The sequence below is a fragment of the Sarcophilus harrisii genome, chromosome 5, assembly GCF_902635505.1.
Source record: "Sarcophilus harrisii chromosome 5, mSarHar1.11, whole genome shotgun sequence".
NCBI classification, from domain to species: Eukaryota; Metazoa; Chordata; class Mammalia; order Dasyuromorphia; family Dasyuridae; genus Sarcophilus; species Sarcophilus harrisii.
The window spans coordinates 206,098,911-206,120,486 of NC_045430.1; the positions used below are offsets into that span (position 1 = coordinate 206,098,911).

At 32.5% G+C, this 21,576-nt stretch overlaps 1 protein-coding gene across 9 annotated transcripts in view; it reads left to right on the forward strand.

The window, feature by feature from the left end:
• RBM33 (RNA binding motif protein 33) overlaps nt 1-21,576 on the forward strand; it is a 168,479-nt gene that overhangs the window by 12,467 nt on the left and 134,436 nt on the right. For all 9 annotated transcript variants that reach the window (XM_031939523.1, XM_031939520.1, XM_031939521.1 and 6 more), the window contains exons 2-4: nt 6,318-6,396; nt 19,407-19,455; nt 21,450-21,526. In XM_031939523.1, the coding sequence (XP_031795383.1) occupies nt 6,318-6,396; nt 19,407-19,455; nt 21,450-21,526 (205 nt within the window). The remainder of the gene's footprint in view (nt 1-6,317; nt 6,397-19,406; nt 19,456-21,449; nt 21,527-21,576) is intronic.

A 21,576-nucleotide genomic window follows, 5' to 3' on the forward strand; every position in this document is an offset into this window, starting at 1 on the left:
GGACACGTCTTTTATTTTACCAATAGGGAGGCATAGTGAGGGTTCTTTTATTTTCCCCCACATTTTAAATCATGTATTACAATTGGCAGCTCTATAAATTGACTTAATGGCCGAGGGTTGTAACCTATAGACAGGTATGTCCTGTTCCTAGAAAATGAGGAATGAGGGTGGTGATGTGGGTCATTATTGTTTGCCCCATGCTTTATCTTTATCTTGGCTCTGCTTGGTTTTTTTCAAGATTCCCTGCTCAGTTGCAGTTGTATAGTTGAATCACATAATCCTAGTGTTTGAAGGAGTCTCAGTTATGATCTGATTTCATACTCTGCTTGAAGCCTTCATTTTGGGTATAACACACCTTGGAATTTTTTTGTATGTAAGCTTTAGACTAAGAAACCTGTAATACTTTCTTATTAGCAAAACAATTTAGGGGAAGTTACAAACTATATTGTGAGCTTCCACAAATTAGCCAATACTCAGGACTTGGGTTAGTTAAGTTAGTTATGTTTTTAGAAATAAAAATACTTATGATAGCTAAACTGAAAATTCAGTTTAACAAATATTTATATATTGCCTCCTTTGTTTAAAACACTGTGCTGAATGCTGGTAATATAGACAAAAGGGAAATTGTTTCTGCATTTATGGAGTTTTACATTATACTGGGGGTGTTGCAATATGTACACAGATAAGTCTTTCTTTCTGTAATCCTTACTTGCTTTCCTTAAACTTCAAAAGTGAGTTTGTTTACTTTTCTTTGTTTGCAGCCACTTCCCTAATTAAGTTTCTTTTAACTTTGTACCTAGATTCTTGCAGGAACTACAAGCAGGAACTTCTGCCTGCTTCAAGTGTGTCCCTTCTCCAATCCATTAACCATACAAATGCTCTAGTGACTCTCTTGTTTGGAATCTTTAACCAATCTACCTCTTTTTACATTTACTACACATTATTTCAATTCACCGGCTCTGTGTTTCAGCCAAATTACTTGGTGTCTCTCATTCATATTTTATCTCCTGTGTTTGTATCTTTTTGCAAACTGTCTTTCGTCACCAGATTTTTTTCCCCCTTCTCACCTCTGGTTCTTGGAATCTCCAGAAATGGATCTCAGTTCAAGTTCCTCTTATCTGTAGCTTGTCCTCATACCTCTGATTGTTCTATCATCCAAATCACTTTGTATATGTTGTTTTTATATGTTGAAATTGAGTTTTAAACTGCTTAAAGATAGAGTATGTTATCTTTGGGGCCAGGATCCTTAGTGTGACATAGTAGGCACTTAATTGTTGAATGAACAAACCCATCTGTAAGAAATTTTTAAAATGAGCACCTAGAATCTTTAGGAAAAGTGTCATTATTAATAATAATTAACAAGCTAACATTCTGGGGGAAAAAATACACACACATATGCACACATTTAAGGTAGATTTCATCCAGGCACTCACTCACTAATATGTTTGAAAGTGATTCTGGAAGTGCTGACAGGAGAATTAAAGTCTCTTTTTAAGTTACATGATAAAAGGATCTTTTCTTCAAATTTTTTCTTGGTTCAGAAAATTCACTTTAGAGAGTAACTTTAGTACACTCACCCTTATTTTCATCTATAATACAGGAAAAGAGGTGGTTCCTGAGTACCATCATAATCCACCAATCTTTGTTGATGTTAGAGACAATTTGAGTCAATATTGTTATTTTATAAATGAGGGAACTAAAACCCAGAGAGCTTAAGTGATCAGTCTAGGGTCACAGTTAACTAGGAGAAGAAAAGTAGAGTTGAGATTTGAATATCCCAGTCCTGACTCCAGAACTGACTCCAAGTTCAGTTTTCTTTCCACTATAGCATACTGATGAAAGAGACTGAAATGACACCATTGATTAGCTGAAATATTTGTTAAATTGAATTATACAATGTTACTAGGAAACATTTTGTATGGGAATGAATGACAACACATGCTCTAGATTAAGCATGTAGTACATGCAAATTAGTACTAAGTACTGGAGATACAAATAGAAAAAAGCAAGACAATGTTTTCCCAAGGAGTTCATATTCTAATGGGGGAGACAGTACTTAAGAGAAGGTTTCAACTGCAAGTCAGATAGAAAGGTCCCATGATCTCAGTATACAGCAGCAAAAAGTAATGCATCTCCTTTATTGTCATACCCAGTGAAAAAATCTTATCAATTTTTGATGTTGCATCATTTAATGTTGCCTAGGAAGGACTTTGTTGGTGAAGACTTTGTTTTCTGGCTCTTCTAGTTTTGATTATTCAGGGAAAGAGGGATGTAGTTTCCAGGTTGCATTTTTTTTAATTGGAGTTTTTTATTTTCAAAACATGCAAGGATAATTTTTTCAATAATGACCCTAGAAAAACCTTGTGTTTGAATTTCTCCCCCTCCCCACCCTCTTCTAGATGGCATGTAATCCAATATATGTTAAACATGTTAAAAATATATGTTAAATCCAAAATAAACATATTTATACAATTATTTTACTGCCCAAGTAAAATCAGATTAAAAATAACAGGTTATATTTTCTTCACAAAGATTGCTTACCAAGATGATGGCTGATGGCTTCAGGACCTGGGCTAGAAGGATTGGTGGTCTCAGGGGCACTATTGTCCACAGAGATCATGGGCTTCCCTAATTAACAGGGTTCTGGGTATGGTGATGGCATTAATGACTGGCCCCTTATTTATAAGGATTGCTCCCCCTCAGAGATGACTGTGGTTAGAAGTACACCTTCAAGATGGTTAGAGTCACTTTGTTTGGCATATACCAAATATTTCCAAATTCCATTAATTGTACCAGGAGTTCTCCAAATCTATGGAATCATAGTTCTGCCCCCCTTTTCTCTTGTCTATCAATTTATTGAAAACCTTTTTTCAAGATTATTTTTATTAGTCTTTTTTTCCCCCCCCCCCCCCGAGGCAGTTGGGATTAAGTGACTTACCTAGGGGAGGGTCACACAGCTAGGAAGTTTTAAGTGTCTGAGATCCAATTTGAACTCCAGTCCTCCAGACTTCTGGACTGATGCTTTATCCACTGCACTACCTAGCTACCTAGGTGCCCCTGGATATTTTTTTAAAGTTGGTATACTATTTGGCATTATGAGTTCTAAATAATGGGTATCTAGATAAAATTGTATTAAATATAGTCTGTTTATGGTACTTAAATCCTCCTTGAAATCCTTTGAAATGTGTGCTTTATATCATTAATTCAGTGAAGTGTTTGGCAAGATCATCTTCTCTGTGTGTGTATGTGAAGGTTATATAAAATATATGGTAAATGCTTGATAATATAACATGAAAACCTACAATTTAGCTGTTTTTTTTTTTAAAGTTATATACTACTTTGTTTTTAGAAGTAATTTTATCTAACTCACACCTTTGTCAATAAAGCTAAATTTAACAATAGTTGTCAATCATTCTTTTTATGCTTTTGTGTTTTCAAACAATTTTTGCAACATTTTGGAAATTTTAATGTTTCAGAATCTAAACTCTACCTCCACTCCCTTCCTAGTCCCCCTTTTCTTTTTCTAAAAGTGAAAAAAAAAAAGTTCATCTTTAATTTAGTCACATGCAATTGCTCTTTGGATCCTTTGCTACATCCTCCATGACCTTTGTCTTGGCAGTTATATTGATTGTAATTCTTGGTGGTTTTCTTTTCTATTTTCCCTCTCCTCAAAATCAGCTCTTTCATCCTTGGAACCTTCATTTAGTTCAGAGGTCAGCATCTCTGTAATTTTGATTGCCAGTGTGGTTAAGCAGTGTCCTTGTGCACTACTGGAAAATCTATGACAGATTTAAAAAGCAGAGGAAAAAGAAGGGACTTGTGGGGAATGAACAGGGATTAAAATAGAAGGAAGTATGCATATGATTTGGACACTACTGGAAAATCTATGACAGATTTAAAAAGCAGAGGAAAAAGAAGGGACTGGTGGGAAATGAACAGGGATTAAAATAGAAGGAAGTATGCATATGATTTGGAGTGGAAAAGTGTTATAAGTTGTTTTCTTCTAAGCTAGTGTTTCTGTAGATACTTAGACATTAGCTCCCCAGGGATACTTTAGATGATTCTTAGTGTGGAAAAAAATACAGTAGAACTGGATTTTTGAATTTTTTCACTGAAGGGGTTTAAATGCCCTAGTTAAATGTGGTTTTGTTTTGCTGAAACAGGCCAACCAAATAGAAAGAGCTGTGTTGTATGAGAAGATGGGGTAGGACCAGATTTAGGAATTCTTTTATACCTTTTTTTTTTTTTTTTTTTTTTTAAATCCAAGCATATTCATTCACCTTCTTAGTGTGATTCTATACCTTTTAAGTAAGCAAATTGTACTAGGAGAACTTTTCAAAGCCTTTTGAAAGACCTTCCTTTCTGTTCTTTTTGAGTTCTTCAATATATAGTCAAAGGATTACTTATCAAGAAGTAAGTCTCCAGTGGATTGAATGATCACCAGTTTTAATATGGAAGAACCTCACTTATACTCTTGTTTCCATGATGCCTTCAAAGGCATTTTGAAAATATTAAAATAGGTTTTTTTTTTTTTTAGTAGTTGAGAAAGTTTCTTTGTCAAAATGACTGGAAGAGAAATTTGTCTATTTTTAAAAATCCAGTTTATTGGATGTCATTTACTCTGTGACACTTGAACAACAAAAACCTGGTGGCATTGTAGAATAAGAAACTCAAGTTTTTTATCTTTTCAGGCTATGTAATTTATTGTTTTGTTTTGTTTTTTTTAGTAGAAAGAGCAAACAGGAGTCGGGTTTTATGAATGAATGTAATTTTGGATGTGTGTGTGTGTGTGTGTGCACACGCATGCGTGCATTTCCGTTTTGGAGAATAGAGTGGAAGTAGAAAGAATTCTAGAACACATTTGCTTTTTGTGGCGAGTCTTACATCTTGAAGATGAAGAAGTTGCATTTGAAATAGAAGTGAAATGAGCCAGTATGGTATAATGAGTGAAGCCCCCCAATTTTGTGTCAGAGGCACGAAGTGGATTCCACTTTTGATTTTGCTTCTTATTTGGTCTGTCTATAAGCAGCAGAGGGGAAAAAATAGGAAAAGTTTTACATTTAGTAAGCAAGATTTTGGTTTAAGTGCATATTGAAAGTAAGATTCACTTAAGAATAAATTTAGAGATATTATTGTCATTATTATTCTGTGGCTGTTACTTCTCTTATTCTTTTTATTCTGTTGAGCCCAAACTAATTAGTCTTTCTCATTCTGTTGAGTCCAAACTAAAATTTCCTGTTCTTAAGCGCTTTTTATCCATGGGTTCCAATTACTTTATCCACCTGGTGGAGTGTAATGAATGTTGGAATCATTCAAGACACAAATTCAAGTCTGTCCTCAGATCCTTACTAGCTGTGTGACTTTGGGCAAATCATTTAACTTCAGTTTGATTCACTTTCTTTATTGTAAAAAATGATGATAAAAGCATCATCTTCCCAGTTGTAAGGATCAAATGATATAATATTTGTAAAGCACCTGCCACATAATAGGCATTTAATAAATGCTTATTTTCTTCCTTTCTTTAATCTCTTTGGTGTTATGAAATAAGAAAGTATAGAACTTGATTGTATGTTGTCTCAGTTTCACTTTATGTTATTAAGAAGCCCATTTTTTTCCGTATTCTTTGGTCAGACTCCTATCTTAGCTATCATAAACCTGCAGCCCCTTTGGGGAAGAATGTTTGCTGCTAATCCCCTTCATAAAATTTACATACTTTGTTTTATTTTCCAAGCAGGATACAGTTGAAATTCCCTCTCATAGACAGTATGTCCATTTTATTGATTTTTTAGAAAATAAGAAATAGTTTAGATTTTGTATAGCATTTTAGAGTTTACAAAGTGCTTTCTATATATTCTTATTTGATCCTCTTAATCATTTGTTATCTATATTTTACAGATGAGGAAATTGAAGTTCAGAGGGGAAAAATGGGTCGTCACCTAACTGATGATTAAACTAGGGCTTAAATCTGGATCGTATGATCTTAAATATGATGTTCTTTTCATTGTGTTGTTATTTTCCTTGTTTTTTTTCCCCTACATTTTTTCTTACAAAGCCATAATTTTCTCCAGTTAGTGCCTATACTTAGTGATATTTTCTTACTCTTAATGGTATCAAATAAAGAATTGTATTCCTCTAATAGTACCTTAATTATTGCTGATTAGCTTTTTCAAACCTTTATATTAGCCTGAAAAATATAGAGTTCAAAATAAACTTTTATATAGATTTCCAAAACTCATTATTATTTGCATTATATTTATTTACATTATATATCTGTTTTATTCTGGTAAGAACTATTTTTAATTAAGTTTTCTTTACAGATGATGACTTTGATCAGTTTGATAAACCTGGTGCAGAACGGTCATGGAGAAGAAGAACTGGGGATGATGACTGGGACAGGTACTTAAAATTTTTTATATTCAGATGCTATATATTAATTTTATGGCCCCTGGACTAGCAATTTGTACTCTAATGTTAATAAAAGTTCACATACAAATGAAAGGTTAGATACATGTTAATGTGTTCTCTGTAGTTCTTTGTGTATATAAAAACTATTTTAATGGACAAAAATGACATTTAACGTATATATGTGTGTATATATCTATAAAATTGTGTGTGTGTGTCTGTGTGTGGGTACACACATTGCAAAAATATACAGTGAATAAATATATATAAATAGTTAAATACAAAGTAGTTTGAGAGAGAGGACACTAATGGATTGGAATTTAGAAATGCTTCATGCAGAAGATGGTGCTTAATCTAAAAAAATTGGGTCTGGGTTGTGTAGTAGGGGGTTTAAAAACTTAAAAAGGCGAGTTTATATTTTGTTCTAGAAGCATTAGGAAACTCCTGACATCAATTGAAATGGGAAGTCACAGAGTTGTTAGATCTTTGCTTAAGGAAAATGACTTTTAATATCTTATTTACAAAATAAACAGTTCACAGTATGATACAAAATTACATAATATCACATTTTATTAAGATGTACTTATTAGGGAAACATTATTGAAGATGTTTAAATGTTGACTAGATCATTTGATTTTGTAGTCAGGAGTTGGTCATCTTTAGCATTATTGCCTAAGCAACTGTTTTTAGTTAATGTGTCTCACATGATTTTATTGGTTTTATATATATCATTACATATGATACTTGTATACATGTATGTGAGTGTGTGTGTATATCTTATTGTTGAAAACAATTGTAGTAATTTTAAAGTAGAAGGCAGCATATCATAGTGATTAAAGGACTTTGGAGTCAGGAAGACTTGGTTAAATTCCTACCTTTGTGTTGTTCTGATTCTGTAACTATAGAGAAGATACTTAACTTCTTAGTTCCAAAGTTAATTCTTTAAGACTGAGATACAAGATTTATTAATATGCATTGATAGAAGAAGTTTGAAAGCTGGAAGTTTATCTTATCATGAGTCTGGGCCTAAATCTATGTAAAATCTGTAGCTTAATAATAATAATGTGCTTAATCTTCCTTGATAAATTTACTTTTTTCCCAGAAATTAATGTAATGTTCTGTTATATAACTTGTGTGTTATTATTATTAGCTATTGAATAGCTAATGACATAATATAAATTAGAAAAAATAAATAAATTTACCAATACATCTTACATAATTATCACTAGATTTTGAAAAGACATATTTGATAAAGAATAACTTTTGTACAACTGATTTTATACTTTTTTGTAGAATTGATTCTTTTTGTTTGATCATTCCTGAGTACAATTTTTATTCCTATCTTTAGTAGACTTTGGGAAATCTACTAAAGAATGAAGATATCAATAGCTCTCTATCATTTATCATCATACCAACATGTGGTTATCCAGCTTTTGTCTGAACACTTTCAATAAGGGAGAACCTGGTATTTCTGAAAGAAGTCTATTCTAGTTTGGTCATTCTCATTATTAGGATGTTGTATCCAGTCTAAATTTACATTTTTGTAACTTCTGGCCTTTGCTTCTTTTTCTTCCTTCTGAGGACAGAAAGAATAAGTTTTATTCCTTTCATATATCTGTGAAGGAATTTTACTTATAAAAAAGTAATATTTTATACCGAAAGCATTATTTTCTTTATTTTTTAACTAAAGTGTTATTTCCATTGAATATTGAGAGATCACACTAAATTCTGTATAGAATGTTTGTACCTCAATAGACATATAAACTGCTCTTGTTCACTCTTCACTATTGCTTTCTTGATTTCTAGACAGGAGCTGGCCACCTTTTAGCTATCTAATCACAACCACAACTTTCTATTTCATATTGTGTATTAGACTTTCTTTTTATGTTGTTGTGAAGGAAAACCAAAATACATTTAGAAGAGAAGATGGCAGGAAGAGAGAAAAATAAAGGTATAAGATTTTCCTAAATTGTGATATTATCAGGGGAAGGGGACTATAGTTAGTCCTCGTGGCTCACTTCTAGGAGGCTTAGATACAGTATTTGAACTTGAAAATTTAGGGGAAATTGAAAGGATATGTTAATAATTGTTAAATATATCTAAAATCACTTTCCTATATTAATATCTTACACTGATGTCTTATTTTGATATGGTGATGACCTTGGATTTTTGAAAGCATATTAGTGGATCATAAGCTCTAAAAGACCCTATTATGTCTGAAATTTTTCCATATATATGTTTGGTGGTAGATTTTCTCAGGAGAGGACTTGGCTACTTAGGTTTGGAAAGGTTTTAGTCACTAAAAGTTGGCCATCAGGTACTGAATGTTTTTAGCTATTATTCATAAAGACAGTTCTGCCACAGTATAGTGATAGAGAGATTTCATGTTTATGAAAATAGTGTATTTTCCAAAGAATCCTATTCTAGTTTTGGTTAGCTCTCTTTGTTAGGATGTAACAGTCTAACCTAAATTAATTTTTTGTTTTAAAAAAAAATGTCACACTGAAGAGATCATAGCTCCTTTAAGTATGAGCAATGGAGATTTGTATACTTAATTTACTCAGTTATCATGTTGACATTAAAATAAATGTTAAATATAACTTATTCAAACACTTTCATTAATCAGTTTTATTTCGTGTGTGTGTGTGTGTGTTTGTTTTTGCAGGGGGGGAACAGTGAGATTAAGTGGCTTGTCCAGGGATCAATAGCTAGAAAGTATCTGAGGTCGAATTTGAATTCAGGTTTTTCTGACTCCAGGGCTGTTGCTTTATCCATTGTACCACCTACTTCCTTGTATTTTATAACATTTTAAATTTTTACTGCAAATGATGGAACTCCAGTCTTACGAACTTTTAAGGGTCTACACCCTTGGTTTTTATTAGAGAAAAAGGCAAAAATTTGAACTTGCTTTATGCCTTTTTGACCAGAAGTGGCTTGCTTTGGAGACTGTAATGTTTAGGGATTGAAAATTGAGATCTTTTTATCTGTCAGGAATAAATTCTAGTTTGGGAAGCACTATTTTATACAGTCATGGAATTTTACATTTGAACTGGAAGACATCCTAATAAAATAGAAGGCTGTTATACTTCTAGATTCTTAAATATCCTTCATTATTGTTTTTCCTCAATTTAACAGTCATTTATTAAATACCTTCTGTTGTGTGTGAGGTACTGTGTTAGGTACAGGAGATTCAAAGAGGAAAATGGCAAGTTAAAGAACCTTTTCTCAATTCTTATCCCGGTTGACCTCTTTAAAGCTGTTGTCACTGTTAATTAATTACTTTTTGCTCATTGATACTCTCTCCCCTCTCTAGGTTTCCATGACATTACTGTATACTGGTTCTCCTATTTTCCTAATTGTTCGTTCCTAGTCTTCTTTGCTGAACATTTCATCATGGTTGTCCAGTAGACATCTTAAGCTCAACACATTCAGATTTGAACTCATTCATTATCTTTCTCTAGAAAAGCTCTCTACTTCACAATTTAGAGTTACTCTTAGAGTACCGCCACTCTCCCATTCATCTAAGTTTGCAATTTGGGTATCATATTCTACTTTTCATTTGTACCCATTCTATATATCCCATTGATTGTCAACTGTTGTCATTTCTATCTTCACAATAATCCTTTTCTACTCCCACAACTAGCACTCTCATATAGGCCTTTAAAACTTGTGCTTGGACTATTAGTTTTTTGCTTGATTTCTCTGTGTCTCTATCCACTTTGTTTTTTCTAATTGGAAGATAAAGATTTTCCTAAAGTACAGATCATCACTCCTACTCTGATTCTGACGAATTATTTTTAGGATCAAATACAAAGTCCCCCCTGACATTTAACACTCTTCATACCCTGGCCCCTTTCTCTTTTTCTGTCTCAAATTTTACTCTATTCACATATTCACATATTGTGTGATCATTGATCAACTTATTCCTTATATACTTGGCATTCTATTTCCTGATTCAGTGCTTATTTACTTAGGATTATCTCCTATACCTGGAATATTCTTTCTTCTAACCTCCAGCTACCTCTATCAGACTGAACTTAAATCCTATCTTCTGTAAGAGATTGTTCCTGGCATTTCTAGTGCCTTCCTTGAATTTATACTAGGTATATTTTGTAGGCCTATAGTTACTTGCATGTTTTCTCCCTTTTAGACTGAGTTTTCTGAGTACAGGGACTTTGTTAGCATAGCGTGTGTCACAGTAAGTTTTTAATAAATACTTGTTGAGTAATTGACTCATTTGACCAGTGAAGAGAGGGAAGTGTATTTTTAAAAAAAATCTTTCAGGGATGTATTTATTCATTATAATGCCACATTTTTTGTTTGGGAGTTTATTTTTCCCCATGTACAGTTTTTTCTTAAAAAAAAAGAATTCCCATGTTTCTGAATTCTTATACCTTGTTTCATCTCATACAGTAATATTCCATTGCATGCATGTGCCACAGCTTGTTTAGCTACTCCCCAGGTATGAGACATTTGCTTCTTTACAATGAGCTTTGACCGGGATGTCTTTCACTAAAATGAAACATTAGCCACTTATCAGGAATCCCTTGTTCCCACCATACTTTTTATCTTTCTAAACCTTCTAATCTTCAGTTTTGTTAATCTCAATCCCTATAGCCAGGCAATCCTATTTTCTTCTTAATTGATTCTCTGTCTTATTTCCCAAGAGGGCTATTTTATATTGTTTTTACTCTCTTCAAATAACCCATGCCTTCCCTTCATCTTTTCAGTTAAGCACTTTGCTTTATAGATTTCTACAATCTGGGACTGAAAAAATAAAAGCTATCAATGTTGAGGTCCTTTTTTTTCCTTCTACATCTCAAAACCCCTTGACATATCCCTATCCTCTGCTTTAATTCAGTGTCATGAAGAACTCTTTACCAAGACGTGTCCCTATACATGTATCTTCACAGCAAATTGCCCTCATAATTCCCTTTTATCTCTCTTCACTTTTGCCGTTTTTCTTTCCTGTTTCCTATAAACATGCCTGTCTCCTTCATTTTTTTTACTATAATTTTCTTTTGTAAATATTTTCAAATTACATGGACAATTTTTAGAATTTTTTTTTTAAATGAGTTTCAAATTTTCTCTCTGCCACTTCTCCCCTGTCCTTTGAGAAGGCAGGCAGTATACCCTTTGATCCAGCAGTGTTACTACTGGGTTTATATCCCAAAGAGATCTTAAAGAAGGGAAAGGGACTCGCATGTGCAAAAATGTTTGTGGCAGCCCTTTTTGTAATGGCTAGAAACTGGAAATTAAATGGATGCCCATCAATTGGAGAATGGCTGAATAAATTGTGTATATGAATATTATGGAATATTATTGTTCTGTAAGAAATGACCAGCAGGATAAATACAGAGAAATTTGGAGAGACTTATATGAACTGATGCTAAGTGAAATAAGCAGAACTGGGAGATCATTATACATGGCAACAACAAGATTATAAGATGATCAACTCTGATGGATGTGGCTCTTTTCAACAATGAGATGATTCTGATCAGTTCCAATTGTTCAGTAAAGAAGAGAATCAGTTACACGCAGAGAAAGAACTATGGGAAACGAGTATGGACCACAACATAGCATTTCCATTCTTTCTGTTATTGTTTGCTTGCATTTTTGTTTTCCTTCTCAGTTTTCTTTCTTTGTAGATCCAATTTTTCTTATGCAGCAAGATAACTGTATAAATATGTATACATATATATTGGATTTAACATATTTAACATGTATTGGACGGTAGTCCAATTTAGGGGAGGGGGTGAGAGGAATGAGGGGAAAAGTTGGAACAGAAGGTTTTGCAAGGGTTAGTGTTGAAAAATTACCCAATCATATGTTTGTAAATAAGAAGTTATAATAATAAAATTTATAAAAGGCAAACAATATGATACAGATTATGCATGTGAACTCATGCAAAACATTTTGTTGCAAAAGAAAATACTCATACAAGAAAAATAAAAGTTTAAAAAATATGCTTCAATTTGTACTTAAGACTTCATCAGTTTTCTCTCTAGACATGGGAGGATTTTTTAATGAATCCTTTGAAATTAACTCGATTGGAGTAGCTAAGTCTTTCATAGTTGATCATCCTTAAAATATTACTATTACTATGTAGACACTGTTGTCCTAGTTCTGCTCACTTAACCTTGTATCAGTTCATATCCTCTATATTTTAAAAGCCCTCACTAAATTCTTCTATCCCTTTACACTATCATCCTGCCTCTCATTTCTCAACTAAACTCCAGTGTTTACACATATTGCTATCTTCTTCCTCTTCTTTCACTTCTCAATCCTTTACAGTCTGATTTCTCAATTCTTCATTCAACTCTTTTCAAAGTTCCAAATGGCATATTAATTATGAAATCCTATGGTTTTTTCCCCCTCTTCTCATTCTTTTTGTACTCTTTGTAGCATTTGACCCTCCCAAGTATTCTCTTCTTTATAGGTGTTAGTGTATTGCTGCTCTCCTGCTTGACTACTTCTTTCTCTTCTGGCTTATTATTCATATTAGCTCCCCTAATCTTGTCCTTTTCCTAAGCCAACCTTCTCTTTGTATATACATTCTCTCTCAGTGATTTCTTTACATATAGGTTTGATTAAAACTTCTATGCAGGTTTTATCATTATCTCTCTTCAGCTTCAGACTCATACCATCAATCATATATTAGACATGAAAACATTTTTTTTCTTTATAATTGCCTCTCCTGCCTGCTGTTCTCAATTTCCCTTCACTTTAATGTTATGGGCCAGAACTCTGACACAAGGATTCTTACAAGGTGTTAAGTTAGTGAAATTGATAGAAAATGGTTATCTAGTTTAGCATGGTGCTTAATAGTTCTCTAGTTCAGTACATGTACTTAGTACTTAATATAGTTCCACAAGATTCACACCTATGATAATGGAGTATATAACAGCCAGCATGGACTGGACAAGATTCATTCCATCTTGGTCAGGTTCTTGGTGGCTCTCTGGGGGGACCGAGAAGGCTTGGAGAGAAAGCCAGAGAAGACATGAGGACTGGAGGCAGGAGCATAAGCTCTCGGAGCCAAGGAGCCAGATTCAATTCCATCTTCATTACCACTGTGGTTGGCCTGGCTTCCTGCACTTCCCCGACACTGAGACCAAGGCTAGTCTGAAAGGTTCTCCAGAAAGCTAGCTGATCCCAGGCAAGGAAACTAGATTGTGAAGGAGATAATAAAGGATTTGGACTTTAACATCTGGCTATTCTTATGGTGATTCATCTACTGAAACAAAGGCTTCTCAAAGGCCTCCAGAAAACCAAACAAGAACATTATAATTTAACGAAACAAACAAAAAATAAAATCCTCTCTCTCCCTCTCTCTCTTTTTTTTTGGCTGGGGCACTTGGGGTTAACTGACTTGGTCACACAGCTAAGAATTGTTAAGCGTCTGAGATCAGATTTGAACTCAGGTCCTCCTGTCTTCAGAGCTGGTGCTCTATCCACTGCACAAACTAGCTGCCCTGAAACACTTTCTATAAATATACACAGCACAGCAAAACAAATTCCCAACTATGTGCCAATAAATGGACAGTTATTTACAAAAATATACATTGCCTAGATTAACAGAATGCTAAACAGAATATTTAAATAACCCTTTCTTAAAAAAAAGAAATGGAACAAATCATGAATGAACTCCCCAAGAAAAAAGTACTTCAGGATCAGGTGGATTTATAAATTTATTCTACAAAACATTTAAGTAACTTTTAATTACAATGCTAGGTGAACTGTTTGAAAAAAATAAAGAAGACCCATGAAATTGCTTCTGTGACAAATGTGGTCTTGATACTGAAACTACAGAAACTTAAAAAAACAGAAAGAAATCTGTGCATCGTTTTCCCTAATAAATATAGATGCAAAAATTTTAAATAAAATGTTGATAAGAAAATTGCAGTAATATGTAGATTATATATTATGACCAGGCTGGATTTGTAACTGGAAGGTAGGACTGCTTCAGTGTTAGGAAAATTATAGCATATTTACATGGCAAAAAGCATAGTTAACATGGCAAAATCAACAATAAGTAACATTTTAATAGATGCAGGAAAAATCTTGACAAAATACAATACTCATTTCTATGAAAAGCATAGGAATAAACGGAACTTACTTTTTTTTTTAAATTTGAAGGTAGATTTTTATCAAAGTAAATTTAATTTGAATATTATGTAATTTTTTGAAGAAAAATAAGAAAATGAGTGATACTATCAAATTTTATGATACAATTATGGACTTGATTTTTTTTTTTATTCTAAAACATTTTATATTCAAAACATATACATAGATAGTTTTTTAAAACTTGCAAATTGACCCTTGCAAAACTTTGTATTGCAAAATTTTTTCCTCCCTTTTTTCCCCCTCTCCCTCCCCTGGCAACTAATCCAATATATGTTAAAACATGTGCAATTCTTCTGCACGGTTCCACAATTATCAGGCTGCACAAAAAAAATCAGATAAAAATTGAGAAAGAAAACAAAACACAAGCAAACAACAGCCAAAAAAAAAAAAAAATGACAATACTATGTTGTGATTCACACTCAGTCTCCAGTCTTCTCTTTGGATGAAGATGGCTCTCTCAGGGCCATCACCTCATTGTTGAAAAGAACCACGTCCACATCAGATTGATAATTGTAAAATCCTGCTGCTGTGTACAATGTTCTTTTGGTTCTACTCACTGCAAATAGCATCAATTCATGTAAGTCTCTCCAGGTCTTTCTGAAATCATCCTGCTGATTGTTTCTTATAGATCAATAATAAAGAACTTTTGTTAAAAGAAAAAGTATCTATCTAAAATCAAGAGCAAATATTAGTAACGGGGATAAACTAGCAGCCTTTCTAGTAAGATTAGAGGTGAAGCAATGATATCTTATCACCATTACTATTTTAACATTGTATTAGAAATGCTAGCTACATGCAGTAAAACAAGAAACAGATTGGCTATGTGGAATTCACATAGACAAAAAGGAAACAACACTATCACTTTTGCAGTCAATACAATGGCTTACTTAGATAACCCTAGAGAATCAATTTAAAAACTAATTGAAACAGTTAACATCAGCAGAATTTTAGGTTATGAAATAAACCCACCTATATGTTGCCATCAAAACTCAACAGAAAGAACTAGCAAGAGGAATTCCATTTGAAATTACATTTAGTATGAAGTACTTGATTCTACCTGCCAAACCACACTTTACTAAGGTTAATCCCTCTACCCGTATTGCCTTTTCTCATTTTCTTTTAAGTTCTTTTAAGAACTTGATTGATAAAAACTAATTTCTTTATCTTTTTTGAGGCGTGAGGAAGTAAGGTTTTATATTCGTCTAGATCTGTGACTATGTTGATATCAGAAATGTTCTGGGTTCTGAAACTGCCTATAGCAGTTATGTGTTGGCATATAACTTTGTAACTTAAAAGTCTTTTTTTTCCCCTCCCCCCTCCCCTTTTGGACTTTTAAAAAGAATTTTCAATAGTATTTTATTTTCCAAATACATATAAAGATAGTTTTCAACATTTGTTTTTGTATTAATTTGTTCCTATTTTTTTCTCCCTTCCTTTTTTACCTCCCCCCCTCTCCAAGATAGCAAGCAATCTGATACAGTTGATACATGTACAATCCTTTTAAAGATATTTCCATATTTATCATGTTGTACAAGAAAAATCAGACCAAAACGGAAAAAAATACAAGTAAAAAAAGATCAAACAAAAAAGTTGAAAATTTTATGCTTTGAACCACATTCAGTCTCCATAGTTCTCTCTTTGAATGCAGATGATGTTTTCCATTCCAAGTCTATTGGAACTCTTATTGGAATCGCATTGCTGAAAAGAGCCAAGTCCATAGTTCATCATCACATAAACTTGCTATTACTGTGTACAATGTTCTCCTGGTTCTGCTTACTTCTGTTAGTTGCTAGCCTTTTAAAAAATGATCCTTATGCTAGATTTTATCTTATACCGGGACTTAAAAGCTGCAGTAAGCTTATATCTAACAGGAAAATAATCTTGAATAATCTTTTATTCTTTAATTGGATTAAATTTCCTTGTTAAAATTTCATCTGTTAAGTTTTATATGTTAAAAGTTTTGCCTGAAATTGAATTTCTTATTAGAAAAGAAATAACTTCATTGAAGAACCAGATTTTTCTTTGATGGATTGTATTTGGTTCTTTGGGATAGGTAATCTTGGAGTAGTGGCCATTTTAATTAATGTTAAGATGTATTGGATTTTAGCTTTCGTTTTTAACTCTTATTGAGTTTTCTTGTTGTAATTTTAATTGATGCTTTTTCATATATATATATTATTTCCTACTAATTTAGGTTTAAGCATCCCTTTTTCTGAGAAACTGGATTTTGGTAACTTTATAGCCTGATGTTTTAAAATTAGGATCTTTCTCTGCTGATAATCTATGAACCAAATAATTTCTACTACTTTCTCTGCAATATTTAGAATGACTTTTTTAGGTAAGATTCTTAGAATATAGCATGTAGTTTTTTTTTTTTTTTTGGAGTGGGGTTTGTTTTTGTTTTGGCACTCAACAATTGTTTTATTGAATTCTATCCTCTAGATTTCTTCCTTTTGTTTTCTAAAATTCTAATGATACCTTCTGTTTCTGTATTTTTTTTTTTTGTCCTGTTTGTTACTCTGTCTCTGCACACTTTATTTTTGCCTATTCTTCAGAGACAACCATTTAATTTTTCTACTATCTTTTATGGTTTCTCAATTCACAGATTTATCTTTATTAATTCTTTATTGCTAATCTTATTCCTCTTCTATCAGTGTTATTTATATTCTTGTTTAGAATTATTTTGAAAGTTCTTGACATATTGATTATTTGTTCTTGAGGGTATATGGTTATGCCAGCCTTGATTTTGCTTTGTAGGAATTTCATCTCTTTTTTTATTTCATATATTCATTTCATTGGACATCTCTTGCTTGTAATTTATCAGTTTTGTTCAATTTACTTGGCATATCTCCCCCCATACCTCCCACCTTTTTTTGTTCATTGTTGACATCATTCTTTGCTTTGGATTATTGTCATTCTTTTGAGGTAGTACAGGAGAATTGGGATTAATCTTTGCTACTTACTTCACATCTTGTCAAAAGTAGTTCCTTTTCTTTTATGAACTAATCTAATCCAAGCCTTTTTGTTCAAATTCTCTCCCCTCTCCCTTTTTTAAGCCCCTGGATGATTGTTCTTTTTCTCTTATTGATTCTTCCTGAGATAAGTCTTTTTTCCTTCTTTACTTTTAAACCATCACACACTTGGTTTTTGTTTCTTTTCCTATTTTCTTGTCCTCCTTTTTATGTTCTTGTTAACTTCTATAATTTAAACTCAAATTTATGCTAATGATATATTTGAGACATTTTTTTTTTTTTTTTTTTTTTTAATGTTGAGACCTTCATCCTACAAATGCCAGTAGGGCATTTTCATTTGGGTTTCTCGCATTTCAGATTTAATATATTTGAAACTAGGTTTACTATCTTTTCCTAGAACTTGATTGATAACCTTTACTAATTTTTTTCACTCATACTTTTATTTTTAAAATCTTGAATCTGCTATTAATTCTTCCTATTCTTTCCTGTCATGTCTAATTACCCACCAAATTCTATCACTTCTACATCTGTACTATTGCCCAAGATTCATCTTTTTTAATCATATTACTATTGCTATAGTCACTGTTTTGGACTGTCATTTCCTCTTTATTGCTAAGTTTTTATGTATACTTACTGTTGTTACATTTCCTTCATTTCTTAATATGTTCCTCATTTTCCCTTCACCTAGAATCCCTACGATAAGTAAAAAAATAAAAGAGAAAAAAATCAGTTTGCTAAAATCAGCTAGTTCTCAGCCAAGTCCAGTAGTATATGCTATGTTCTATTTCTGAAGATAATGGAGGAAAGTAAATTCTTAGGCCTTCTCTATTGGTGCTTATATTTTATACTCCTCAGTTTAGATTTTTTAAAAAAATTATGTAATAGTATGCTGTTTTCCTGTTAATTTTTACTTTGCTTTGTTTCATTTTATATGTCTTCTCAGACCTCCCTATATTCTTCATATTTATTGTGTCTTATTTTGAAATGACATTCTATTTTATTCATGTTATACAAATTATTTAGTTCCAGTGAATAGGCATCTCTTTGTTTCTGGTTCTTTGCTATAACAAAAAGTGATCTCAGTATGTTTTCTGGTTTCTTTTCCTTCCATGCCATCTAAACCCTTTTCTTCCTTAATCATTGATATGATTATATCGCTATTATTCAAATTTTTCATTGGTTTCTTATCATCCACCAATAAAAGTCACACTCAAAGCTATTCTTAATCTGCTACTATCTTATTTTTTCTCTAAAAAGAACTTATGAATATTTGTATGGTTACAAAAGGAAATGTGCTGTTTGTGGGGTGTTAATGGATGAATAACTCTGTATGTATATTTATTTGGTATTTAAACTAAAAAAACAAAAACAAAACCAACCAACCAAAAAAAAAAAAAAAAACCAAACCAACCCTTAAAGCACTAAAAATAAGACCTGAGATATGTTGGTTCATTTTATATCTATCACCCAGTCAGAATCCTGGTAGTTGTTTTCTGTGTCCTCAGGGGCTTTTGCTGTAGGGTTCAATGCTTGCCTCTGACTTTCTCTTTTTCTTAATTTCTGTCATATTAGAGGGCTTTGATATACATATTTGGTATTCTTTCAAACACTATAATCTCACAATTTCTCAGTTTACTCACTTCATATGATCACATATGTACCATTTCTATTTTTGTGAACTCCTATCACAATCTATTGTCATTCCATCTGTCTGTACCTTATTGGAAGATATGTGAAAGGCAAGAGAAGGAAATCTATCCAAATTAATATTGTAAAACCAGAAACTTTGTGTAACCCATAGAGCTACTGGTTAAGTCTTATTGTATACTGCTGTTTTTATATAGGAAATGATAGTGTCTTGAGATGTTTTGTAATAGAAATACTGACTTACCACTTTTTTCCTAGTGAACTTGAAGATGATTTGCTTGGAGAAGATTTGCTGTCTGGCAAAAAGGTAAGAAACAAGATTCTTTTTGAAAGTGAGTCCTTGAAGTTTAATTTATTTTAAATAGTGAGAATTAATGTGCCATAAGAATAAAGGGTTGCCCTTTGGAGTCAGGAAGGCATCCATCCTAGTTATGTGATTCTGGGTATTTTGATCTCATCTCTGTCATAGACAACTTAATACTTAGGTTAAATAATTGTTCTGCTATTCAAATTTGTAAAAGGGAGTTTAGTTCCCTACCATGATGAAATCACAGATTTGGACTTCCTTTCCTTCATACAAGGCCAAAATCCCTGAAGTCATATTTGAAAAGTTATGTGTAAAAAACTAAATTTGGAGTATTAACTAATTTCATTTCTGACAAGGTTACTAGACTGATAAAGTATATTCTTTAGATATAGAAAAACTCCTGGAAAGCATTTCACAGCAATTTTTTTCCATACCATACTTTTGAGCAAAATAGATATATTTATTCTTATATATGATAACATTGGAAATGGGTGAACAAGGAAATATAAAATATCCATCTCTGCACATTTGACTCTCAATTGAATCCCTGATCCTTCTTGTGCATCCTATCTTATTCCTATATCTAGAACTATTTATTGTAGGTTTCATTAGCATCCTAAATTCAGTGTTTGAGCTCCTGAAACAGAACTATTTCTTACCTCCCTAAAATTTAGCTTATTTCTTTGAGGGTATTATCATCTTCCCAGTTACATTCATAACTTAAATTCCTTATTAACTTTGTCTTTTTTCTTTTTCACCCTCTACATGTTGTTAAATGCATTGGTGTTCTTCAGTATCAGCATAGTAACCTTGGCAAAAATGAAATTAGCATAATCTTGCATGATTTACCCCTGATGAACCCATGCTGGCTTTGAGGGAACATTGTCTTCTAAGTTTGAACTATGCATATGTGCAGTAATATATTCTTTAAAAATTGACAGGATATCATTTAATTAGAAATGGAATAAGGCAAAAGATAATGAGGGAAAGAAAAATTCCTAAATGTTAGAGATGTTCCAAAACAATTGAGTCATTACCTTGTAACAGCCATTTGTTAAATTTTATATTTGAATAACATCTTTGGAACCCTCTCAAGTCATATAGTTGCTATATGTTCATATATGCTATAAATTCAGGCCCTTATCATTCTTGACTGGCCTATTTTAATAGCTCCTAATTGATTTTTCTGTTTCAATTTTTTCCCATCTGTAATCCATCTTCCACAATACTACCAAAATATTTTTGTTAATGGATGTATCTGACTGTCCCATTACTGCCTTTTTAGGACAGAAAAGAAACAATTCAAACAGATTATTTAAGAGACTTCAAATCTGGCTTCAACTAGCTTTTGTCTGATTTTGTACTATTTGCCAAATCTTGCAGTTTTTTCTCCCCTTTCCAAACTCCCCTCTCCCCCCATTCAAATCAGATTGTTCACATATATTTGTGCATGTGCTTATTCACTTAAATGAAAATTAAAACTTTTAAAACTTAATGAGGGCAAGGACTGTTTTCATTTTGTCTTGGTCTAGTAGTTTCTTAAACTTAGAATAATTGTTGAACTCCAATTTTATTTCTCAATGTTTGGCTTCTTTTGGAACCTAGAAATTTGTTTAGTCAGTTAGCTGGCTTACTCAATAGTTGTGTTGTAGTGCTGTGGAAAGTGTGTTGGATCTGATAATCCAAAGTCCTAAGTTTTCATATTCAGGCAGCGCCTCTTAGGGGTCTTGGAAAAGTTACTTAAGTAGAAATGAGGGTCTCATTTCTTCATCCTTAAAATGAAGGGGTGGACTTGATGAAATCAATTCTGAATCATTGGTCCCATGATTTTTATATTTAGATGACATGTTTAATTACAAAAAATTAAGATAAATGCAATTATTTGCAACTATAAATTATAAATGCAACTAGTAATATATTAATTATAAATGCAACTAGTAATTTTTGTAATTTCTTTATGAGGACAAAATATTAATAATTGTTTTTTCATCCAGAATCAGTCAGATTTGTCAGATGAAGAACTGAATGATGATCTTTTGCAGAGTGATAATGAAGATGAACTAAATTTCAGGTAATTTATTAAATTCAGGTTTTTACAGTTTCATTTAATTTGAGTAAAGA